This window comes from Heteronotia binoei, chromosome 13, assembly GCF_032191835.1.
Source record: "Heteronotia binoei isolate CCM8104 ecotype False Entrance Well chromosome 13, APGP_CSIRO_Hbin_v1, whole genome shotgun sequence".
Lineage (NCBI taxonomy): Eukaryota > Metazoa > Chordata > Lepidosauria > Squamata > Gekkonidae > Heteronotia > Heteronotia binoei.
The window spans coordinates 79,318,849-79,330,319 of NC_083235.1; the positions used below are offsets into that span (position 1 = coordinate 79,318,849).

An 11,471-nucleotide genomic window follows, 5' to 3' on the forward strand; every position below is an offset into this window, starting at 1 on the left:
TTTGCCCTCCTCCAATTTTCTGGCACTTCATCTGTTCCCCAACAATGCTCAAAAATAATGGACAGAGACTTGTAAATTATGTCTGCAGGTTCTTGGATGCAGTTCGTCTTGCCCTGAGGACTTGGTTTCATTTAAAGAAACTAGGTGCCCTATGCTGATCCTAAGCTGCAACTCCCTTCTCTCATCATGTGTTCTGTTCTTGCCAGGTTAGCACCTTTTCCCTCACATGACCAACACTGAGGAAAAGTAGGAATTGAAGAGTTCTGCCCAGTCTTCATCACTTATTACAATTTCACTTTCCTGTCCCCATGAGGCGCCTACCATGTCCTTGCTCTTTTTCTTACTTTGAACATAAGAACAGAACCCTTTTTGTTGTTTTTAGCATCTCTTGCTAGGCCTAAGCTCATACAGAGCTTTAGCTTTCCTAAGGTTCTCTCTACAAGACTGGTTATTTGTTGAGAGCCAGTTTGATGCAGTGGTTAAGTGCGCAGACTCTTATCTGGGAGAACCGGGTCTGATTCCCCACTCCTCCACTTGCAGCTGCTGGAATGGCTTTGGGTCAGCCATTGCTCTTGTAGGAGTTGTCCTTGAAAGGGCAGCTGCTGTAAGAGCTCTCTCAACCCCACCTAGCTCACAGGATGTCTGTTGTGGGGGGGGGGGGGAGGTAAAGGATATTGTGACCTCTCTGAGACTCTGAGATTCAGAGCATAGAGCAGGATATAAATCCAATTTCTTCTTTCTATATTCATCCTTGGTTATATGACCCTCCTTCCTTTTCCTAAGAGACTTTTTAAATTCCTCACGTCCTTAGAAAGCTGTTTATTGAACCACTTTGGCTTCTTTAGGCTCCTATTCTTGTTGTAAGAAAAGAATGGAAGAGATTAGAAGGATGTAAGCTGCTTTGCGTGCCCACTGAGAATAAAGATGGGGTATAAATGTTGTGATGGAATCTTAATGTGCTAAAATCAACTGAAGCTTTGCTCTAACTTGGTAGCTGCTAATATGCTATAGCTTGAATTTCAGTTTGTGCAGATGCAACAACCATCACTGATACCTTCAATCTGTTCCAAAGAACAGAGAAACATATTCAGTATTAGGAAACATATTAAATCCTGGAATTAAAAAAAGAGAATGTATTGACTGAACTTATTATTTGTTAAAGACTGTTAGACTGCAATCACACACATTACATAATGCACTTTCAATCCACTTTCAATGAATTTTCCAACTGGATTTTACTGTGTGAACTGGCAAAATCCAGTTGAAAAGTGCATTGGAAGTGGGTTGGAAGTGCATTATTTAGTGTGTGTGACTGCAGCCTTAGTGTACTTGTCCCAGTGCGCTTTGCTATGACCAGAGACTTTTGACTGGGTTCAAATTAAGGCCACACTCTACCTCTGTCACATGCATGTTTGTCCTGATTTTTTTTTTAAGAAACTCTAAACAGCTACAGAGAGCTGCAATCTGGAGTGTAATTTCATATGAAGGAGGAGACTATTATGTCTTTCCCTAGGGCTGTTTTCCTTATCAGAATTGTACCCTCCCAGCTGCTATTTTGCTTTGCAAAGACACAGGTATTTGAACCTTCCCCCCAGGGGCAAAAACCAGACAGGAGAGGGCAAGTATGATAAGACGAATGGCCTACAGGGAAATAAATACTGTCTCCTCCAATGTAAACCTCCAATCCAGATTGCAGACTGGTGGGGCACACTGTCTTGGTGGTGAAAAGTGCTGTCAAGTCGCATAACCAACTTACTGCAATGCTATACTGTTTTCAAGGCAACAGATGTTCAGAAGTGGGAACACAATTGTGTGACTGAGCGAGATGCAGAGTTCTTTTAGAGCAGGAATGCACAGGAATGCAGTTCCAGCTGGCTTGGCATCAAGAGGTGTGGCCTAATATGCAAATGAGTTCCTGCTGGGCTTTTTCTACCAAAAAAGCCCTGGTGAGATGAATGGTCTGACCATAAATCAACCTGCAAAATGCATTAAAGATTTTTTTTTTAAAACCCTGCAAAATGCACACTGAGCTCTCTACTTTACCACCCTAACCTACCTTACTGGCTGCTGGGAAGATAAAACAGTAGACGGGGAAAGCCACCCTGCACTGCTCAAAGAAACTACAGAAAATAATTGTAACAGATTCTGTGAAACTTTGTTAAAACAGGTATTATGTACTGCTGCTGTTTGGGTCTTTTAAATGGAGTGGCATTTGGTGGCCACATACATTTTTTCCCAGTCATCTGCCATGCAGACCACATGCATTCTGTTTCCATTTCTCATGCCAGTCTTTAGGTACCTAGGGCTTCTAACGACATTGAAACTGATTTTCATTTCCTTAAATATTAAACATATTGTAATGTCATGAATTTAAAATTGCAGATTGTTTTTAAATTCCCCTCTCCCTCCTGAGTTAAAAGTTCAGAACTTCTGAAGTCATGAGTCTGGAACTTCTGAACGCATAAGCTTCTGTTACTGACAGAAAATTTATTTTTTAAAAATTAAGCCATTATTCCAACCCTGATTCTAAATAAACAGACCTGAGGGTACTTAAAAGTTAGCCTACACAAATGGCATAGCACAGCCCAGTTAAGAACTGAACAAAATGCCAGTTGGAACTCTGTTCTCAAAGTGACTCAACTTGAAGTTACTCAGTCTGAGTACTATCCCAGATGCCCCTCTGTTATTTGTGTAGCTATGATGAATTGACGAATGTCTGCATGAACACAGAGTGACTGCTTTAAGTTGGTGGCATACCAGAAGATTCTCTGCTGCACTGAAGTTCCAAAACAACCACCCAAAACTGACGTGCAGTTCCTCAGCAGACTGCCTGCCAACTGATGTGAATGAGAGACAGTTCTGGACAGGGTATGGATCCAAAATATGTAAAGAAGCATGCAAACACTCAAGTGACAAACACCTCTCACTTTCACACTTGAATTGTGAAATCCATCAGTCTCTGTCTGACTTGCCTCCTGGGCGGGATCAACTGTGATTGGTTTTACATGCAGTCAACTTGGCAGTGTCATGAACTTTGGGTTAGATCCAGCAATTAGCCAGTGGAAGGTTCTGAACATTATGGATCTTTGCTGCTTCCCATTTCCCCAGCAGTCCTTCCTGACCCAAGGTCACAACTGTACTTGGTTGTGGGACCCACATAAGTGTAACAGCCATGAGTTGTAAGACTGCAACAGGATGAAATGGTTCTTCTCATCTCTTGCATTTGCAGTAAATTCAACCCAATTAATACTACACATATGAATGCTTGTAATAATTAAAAAGGCTTATGATCCAGAAAACATGAATGACAGCTGAGAGAGGTAGCAACATCCATCATATGTGTAGTAGACAGTTATATCCACAAGAAGAGTGGTTTGTTCTTAGGTTGAATGCATAGAAAAGGTGGCTCCGGGCTCTCTGAATGGGAGAACGTGATTGAGGCAGTTTGCATGCAAGTCATGATGGAGACAACTATTCCATTACTTGTCCTTAGTGCCTGAAAATCATAATCATATTGCTTATGAACCAAGAGGTTACATGTTTAGCTATCATGGATAACAGTCTGATGTCATACTACTTATGAATTAAATAGTACCAGTCTCATTTCCCAATCAACAAGAAAGATGATTGCCCTCTTCCCTGAGCAAAATGGCAATTCAGTCATCTGTGTCATTTCCCACCTTCAAACTAGCTTTGGCGTGATATCCTGTCTAAAGCTTTTAAAAAACTGAAAAGTAACCATAAGATATATAAACCATAACAAATATATGTGATAAAACATTCTGTGGTTAAAACACAGAATCATAGAGTTGGAAGGGATCTCTAATCCAACCCCCTGCACAATGCAGGAACTTTACAAATACCTTCCCCACACACATAAATCCCCAGTGACCCCCGTTCCTTGCCCAGAAGATGGCAACCCCCCCCCACAGGATCCCTTGCCAAACGGGCCTGGAGAAAAATTACTGACTGACCCCAAAGTGGCAATCAGCATTTCCCTGGCCATGTAAGAAAGGGCCATGAGACCTAAGCCCTGATGCAGCCCTTCCCACCTTCCTTCTCATGATCTGCCTAATTCACAGAATCAGCATTATTGCCAGAAGGCCATCTAACCTCTGCTTTAAAAACTCTAAGGAAGAAGAGCCCACCACCTCCCAAGGAAGCCTATTCCACTGAGGAAACATTCAATCTGTCGGGAAGTTCGTTCATTTCATGTTTAGCCGGAAACTCTTGATTTAAATTCAACCCACTGGTTCTGGTCTGAGCTTCTGGGGCAACAGAAAACAATTCTGCACCATCCTCTATATGACAGCCCTTCAAGTACTTGAAGATGGTAATCATATCAACTCTCAGTTGTCTCCTCTCCAAGTTAAACATACCCAGTTCTTTCAACCTTTCCTCATAGGTCTCCAGACCCCTCACCATCTTCATTGCCCTTCTCTAGACACATTCCACCTTGTCTACATCCTTCTTGGAGTGTAAAACATCATGGACCAGAGGCTTACCAGGATTTATGAGAGATATGAAAGTATTCTATGACAATATCCCAACTGTAAGAAATAGTGTGAAAAGGCTACTCTGGAAATGAAATTCTACACACCATTAGTTATCCTCTGTTTCACAAGAACGGCGCAGACACTTTAAGTCAGTCCACGAGAGTGGGGACTTGGCGCTTTGATGCCAGAATGCATAGGGAACTGCTGTGGAAGTCATTCATGACAGACTATTGTATGTTTAAAAATATGTATCAGAGTTCTGTATTACTGTTTAGCGCTTTAAAATCATTATGCACTTTGTAATACTGTGCACCTTGAAAAATTAAAAATTATGAGTTACAGTTTATGAGTACTTGTTATTGATTCAAGTAGTTCGTTATTATTCCACGGTTTGCTATTTTTACTAACCTCACATGTAGGTTGGCAACCCTAGACCCTGCAAGGCACACAATGGCAGTGCCAAAAAGATGAGATTTTGCCTAAACTGTATTCAAAAGAAGCTATACACTAGCAATTTACATGAAGCCTACAAATATTTCACAGGGGTAAGGTGGGACAAGGAAGAATTGTACCAAACACTGTTCTGAAAAATGACAGCACTTTCAGCCAAAGTTCTCACCATTTGGGGATGATGTTGAGCAATGAAATACATCTGAGGCGGATGATCCCAGGGTGCAGTTCTGCCAAAGGTCTGTTGTGCGCACATTGCCAGTGAGCCATTGCTGAAAGATAAGAAGGATAAAATGAGGGAAAACCAAAGGAAAATTCAACACCAGCAAAAGCTTGTGTTAAACAGATACATTTCCTAGGGAACCTTAACCAGACCTGGTCATTCTTGCTTAGTACTGAATTCTGAAGAATGAGTTAATTGCAAGTCATCGGCAGTTTACTCAAACTTTTCACAAAGTGTATAAATAAAGGCCTTATTTTTGCAAAAAAACAAAAAACAAAACCATATACAAATACACATATCTCTATTTGGAGAGAAATATCTCTGTTTTGTTCTTTCATTCCCTTGACTTCCTTGCAAAAAAAGGGGGGGGTCTCTTTAAGCCTTTGCCAAATCTCACAGGGGAGAGGAAATCCAATTCCTTTCACCCTTTCCCTCCCAGTGGCAAGGCTATGAGAGCTCTTCTGCATGCACTCAGAACACATCTGTTAGGAGTTTCCGAAGTATTTCATAAGGCTTTCTTGAAGAGCATGCAAATGAGGCTGCCTAGAGTTGAGCTAGCTGCTCACACAATCAGTTTTATTTGGTTGTTTCTATTTCTCTACCTAGGACAACCCACTAGTATTGCTGTTGTATTTTAATTAAAAAAAATGGAAATGAATTCAAGTAGATGCAAATGCTATGTACCACTTCAGGAATCTTTTCCTTCCAGTACAGGATAGATGTCAGCTGACTGGGGCTACTCAGTGTGTGTGTAGCACACTCTGCATATGTTCAAGTCCACACTCTTCCCTGACATTTAAAATATCTCTGAGGCCGAATCCTGGCCCATATTGCTTCTGAAATGTTTCTGTTTTACCCATTTTAACTACAAAGAAGTGCAAAGGTACACAAAGGTATACTCTCTTGAAAAATAAAGCTCTTTGACCAGGATCCAGAGGTAACAACAAAGCTATCTTGGAGAAAACAAGTTCCACATTTTCCCCTCTTAAATGAAGTTAATTGGATTTATACAGTGATCAGTGGTACAAAAGGGCATTGCATTCCGAAATAGTCAAGCCAGCCCTAAGCATACTTATTCAGACACTCCATTATTTCAGTGGGGTTTATTCCCAACTAAGTATCCCATTGGGCTACAGAATAGAGATCCCTTTTTTGGAAGTAATGCCACGGATCTACATATAAGTTATGTCCAAACAAAGCATGACTAGAATCAGATTCTAACTTCTGTTAAACCACAGCTCACTATGTGTTTAATGTGAGGTGTTAAAGATGTTATACTTACACTGACAATTGTAGATACAAAGAGAAGGACAAGAACTGACACGTGCAGTACAATGATCCCCAACAACAAAAGAAGCATTTTGGTAGAAGATCCTGGATTGATCTGGAGGGAAAGGAAAAACACCTTTAGGTAAAAGGAGCCTCTCCTCTAAGAGTGAACGGCAGAGGGTGCAGCTGAGATGGAAAATAAACACTGTAAGAGTTGGTTTGTAAGGAGGCTAAATAACTTTACAAATTATGTCTCTGCTTCATAAAGAGAAAAGGATTCAATGCAAAAAGAAGAGAAAGTCTGCAACTTCTTTCCTGGGAAAGCTGAAAGCACTAGAGTGTCCTGAAATAAATTAGTCTGAAGGAATGACATGAGCAATACTTTAAGTAAACCAGATGTTGGATGAATGGCGGTGTTTAGAAAAGTGTAGTGAATACTGCTAAAGGAGTAAAATACAGTAGAAGGATTTGGAATAAATGCTGTAAAACTCCCCACCTACTTCACCCTAAATTTTATCATTTGGATTATTTCCTTTCTTAAGGTTCAATTCCAATATCCCCAGATTTGGAAACCTTCCGGTGTTTGGTGGCCACTTCGACACCATCACATTCCTCAAAGTTTCCGTTTAGTCAAGAGGCTCTCTCCAGCAGCAGCCAGCAGACAAACATCAGGTCTCAGTATTCTGAAGGGGGCGTTTAAGAAAGACCCTCCAAGCAAAAGTAAAGCCAATGAAGGGATCGCAAAAGTAAACTTAAAATAAAGTTTGAAAACCCAGCCCGCCCCCTGCCTCGACTGGCGGCAGGGCAGGGAAGCCGTGATCCCGCAAAGCCCCTCTTCTCCGCGGGATAGTCCGCGCCTTGCAGCCCTCTCGAGCGAAGCCCGCCCAGCTCGCCGTCTCCGCACAAATATAGCCGCTCCCAAATGGCGGGAGCGGGACAGCAGCCCGGCGGCCGCGCACATTCCTCGCCACGGGCGGGCAGCGGGAAGGGGGCCTCGGCAAGCACGAGGGGGGAGGGGAAGGCTGCCGCCCAGGGGGCCCGGCGGGGGCTGCACGCAGCGCGGATTCGCCCCCCTCCACGCCCTGCAAGCGCCGCAGCCGCGGAAGTCCCCGAGCGGGGGCGAGGGGGGGGGGCGGACGGGAGCGGCTGCTGCTGCCGCCTTGCAGCCCGAATCCCCGGCCCGGCCCGGCCCACTCACTGGCCCGGCTGCTTGGCGGCTCGGCTCCCGGCGCGTCTGGCGGGCGCCTCCGAGCGGAACAGGCGGCCCTTCCAGCAGCAGCAGCGCCCGAGGGGGGCGGCGAAAGCGAGAAGCTGCCCCCGGCCCGGCGCCGCTCTCTGCTCCAGGGGCGCCCCACCGGCCTCCCCGCGCATCCCGCCCGCCCGCCCGCCGCCCCGAAGCAGGCAGACTTGGTGGCTCGAGCACGGCGCTCCCTCCCGCGCGGGACCGGCAGCCACCCGCCTGCTGCTTCTCCGGGTTGCAAACGCCGAGCGCGCCGCTCCGGCCCCCTCGCGACTGCCGTCCTGCCCGTCCTGCTGCGGGATGCCGCCTGCTCGCCGCCCCTGCGCCTTGGGCGGCTGTTCTCCGGGGATGCGGGGCTCCGGAGGCCCCACCCCAGCCGGGCCCCAAAAGAGGCAGCGTCCCGAAACTCCGGGTCCGGGAGAGACACGAGCAGTCGCCCCGGTGGACTTACCAGCGCCAAAGAGTCCGCCGGGCTGGCAGTGCTGCTCCCCAGAAAGCGAGCGCGAGCTGCCCTAAAGCCTTCTGGCCGCGATCCCGAGCACTCCTGACTCGCGGCGCGGCGCGGCGGCTGAGCTTCCTCTGCTCGCGATCCCTTGACTGCGAGCGCAGGTCTCGTGCGGGCCGGTTTATTCGAAGCCTGTTCCAACGCCCAGATATGTCATGGTGGCCTGAGAAAGAACACCCTTTACTATTTAAAGCGACAGCGTCTCTCTACCGCCCAGCAAGGAACATATGGAGCACGCAGGGTCTATTTAGAGGGAGCGAAGGATTGCTCCGAGGGAGAGGGGGCCGCCTGAACAAGTTAGTAGTCGAAACGTTTGATGAAAACTTGCCTCCTAAGGCCAGTGGAAGACTCACCTTCTCCCAGCTCTCACTGACTGGGCCAAAGGACAAACGGAGCTGGGAAATAACGGGACTCAACAGAAGGAGGATGTGTTGTGCTCTGACTCTTGTGTGAGCACTCTCTGCCATAATATTCAGGAATCACGTGGTTTTAAGGGTACTCGCAAAATGAGTTTAGCTCACCCATTTGGAGAAAAAAAAGACATCCCATTTCCATTTTTACCACACTGGAGTGACCATCCAAGATGTCAAAGTTTGGCTTTTCTCTGTTTTTTCGGGGAGGCACATAACTTCAGTGTAATACATAACTACAGCATGAGGTTTGAGGTTTTAGGCCAAGGAACCTTGTAGGAACATGATAGTGAAGGAAGCAGCCCTGACATGCAAAAAAGAAAAAAAAATACATTTAGGTTAATGGAATAAGCTATAAGTATATAAAACATGGCACTAATTGAGGAGGGGTATCAGAAAAGGGAGAAAATTTCAAAACAGGAAGATCTCTAACCACTGTGCATTTTTTCCATAGGCATTTGAAAATGAATACAGATACATTTTTTGAACATTCCAGGGGTTTCTTTTGCTACTTTTACACTCTATTTTGCTGTCACCTTCTACACAGTGCACTTTAGTTGCTCCCTGTGTTTGTGACACAGTGGTTGACACAGGGAAAAAAATTGTGGGGGAGGTGGGTTCTACAGAGGGTTTTTGTCAAACTGTGTGCACTCCAGTATGTTTCAGGCATTGCATTACTTGGATGATGATAAATATCATATGGTTAAAATATAACCTAATGCCATGAGTGACACCAAAGCAGTACATAGAGAAAGCCAATATCTTCTAGTATTTACAAGGTTTGTCTAGGGCAAAGACTTGAGGTCAGATTCCCAAAGCTCAGTGTTTAACCTTGAACCAATGTCTCTCTCTTTCTCTCTCTGCCTACCTTAGCTCCCAGGGCTGTTGTGAGGATAACATGGAAGTGCGGAGACCCATATAAGGGATCTTGGTCTCCTTGAAGGAAAGGTGGGATCAAAATATGATAGATCAATACTGTTCTCCTTCCCAACTCCACATTAGTTGTCAAGAAGAAGATTAGATTTATATCCCATCCTATACTCTGAATCTCAGAGTCTCAGAGCAGTCACAATCTCCTTTACCTTCCCTCCCCCCATAGCAGACACCTTGTGAGGTAGGTGGGGCCGAAAGAGCTCTTGCAGCAGCTGCCCTTTCAAGGACAACTACAAGAGCTATGGTTGACCCAAGGCCATTCCAACAGCTGCAAGTGGAGGAGTGGGGAATCAAACCCAGTTCTCCCAGATAAGTTTGTGCACTTAACCACTTCACCAAACAAGCTGGAGGAGGAGAAGGAGAAATTGGTTTTATACCCCACTCTTCATTACCCGAAGGAGTCTCGGAGCAGCTTACAATCACCTTCTCCTCCTCTCCCCACAACAGACACCCTGTGAGGCAGGTGGGGCTGAGAGAGTTCTAAGAACTGTGACTGACCCAAGGCCACCCAGCTGGCTTTATGTGGAGGAGTGGGGAATCAAACCCTGTTCCCCAGATTAGAGTACACCACTGTTAGCCACTATACCAAATTGGCTCTCTGTAGTCTATCTTCTGCACATTCTTCTACTATGAAGTCAGGAACATGTCCCATCTGAATATATATTTCACTCATTGTCTTTGTGAGCACACAGTCTGTGAGGCTGTTTGGTTTAACTAAAGTGGCAGAGATAAGTGAAAAGAACCGTGTTGGGGGCCCCACCATAGCTACAGGTCTGATTAGATGCTTTTCCCCCTGCTCCTTTGTACACAGACAGAAGTATGCATGCACCTCCTTCCTTCAAGTATTCCATAAGGCTTTCCAGTCATGGACATTTGTTCTCTAGGGGGAAAAACTCAAGCCCTCTTGATTTCTAATGATGTGCAGAGAAAGTGTGGTTTGTTTCCAGGACTGTAGGCACTTTGTTCCTTGCATACAATACCCACTTTCTTCGTGTCAATGCCATGCAGGGGAGCTGCAGAGGGAAGGAATCACTGGTGAGAAAATCAGTTCTGTCTGCATGATTGTTCCACAGAAGCCCAATAAAGAAACACACGGAGAGGTCCTGCCAGTAGAGAAAATAACGGAAAAGGTTTTTATTAGTATACCAGTACTGATAGGGAGATATTAAGAACATAAGAGAAGCCATGTTGGATCAGGCCAATGGCCCATCCAGTCCAACACCCTGTTTCACACAGTGGCCCAAAATTTATTTATTTATATATATATATACACACACACTGTGGCTAATAGCCATTGATGGACCTCTGCTCCATATTTTTATCTAACCCCCTCTTGAAGCTGGCTATGCTTGTAGCCGCCACCACCTCCTGTGGCGGTGAATTCCACATGTTAATCACCCTTTGGGTGAAGAAGTACCCCCTTTTATCCGTTCTAACCTGACTGCTCAGCAATTTCATTGAATGCTTATGAGTTCTTGTATTGTGAGAAAGGGAGAAAAGGACTTCTTTCTCTACCTTCTCCATCCCATGCATAATCTTGTAAACTATTGTAAATAAAATATTGGGCTCGCAAGGCTCAATAAAACTTCAAGACATCCCAAGTTCTCCAGCTAATACAAAGGATGACCAAGGATCTTGTACCCCCTGGTGATGCATGCATACATTAAGCATTCAAACAAACATTATTGGATACAAAAACAACACTACTTGGCTTCTTTCCATTGGTGAACTCAGTTTGGGATGGACCTAGTGAAACCAGAACTTGTTTACCCATCCAGGAAAGATGCATTGACACCTTGGAAAGGGTAATAAACTGCTCTCCCTTCCTGTTTGTTTCCCCTGATTCCAGGCCACCCAGACCTCAGCCTTAAATCATGCCCTTTCCTATTGGAATGTGCCAGGAGAGCAGATTGATAACCATACCAATATCCTGTAAGGCCCATTC

At 45.0% G+C, this 11,471-nt stretch overlaps 1 protein-coding gene across 1 annotated transcript in view; it reads right to left on the minus strand.

The window, feature by feature from the left end:
• PMP22 (peripheral myelin protein 22) overlaps positions 1-6,577 on the minus strand; it is a 70,862-nt gene extending 64,285 nt beyond the window's left edge. Inside the window, exons 1-2 of the mRNA XM_060251950.1 lie at positions 6,452-6,577; positions 5,116-5,218 (exon numbers count right to left, since the gene is read on the minus strand). Of these exons, the coding sequence (XP_060107933.1) occupies positions 5,116-5,218; positions 6,452-6,529 (181 nt within the window). The 5' untranslated portion in view covers positions 6,530-6,577. The remainder of the gene's footprint in view (positions 1-5,115; positions 5,219-6,451) is intronic.
• Between the last annotated feature and the right edge of the window lie 4,894 nt (positions 6,578-11,471).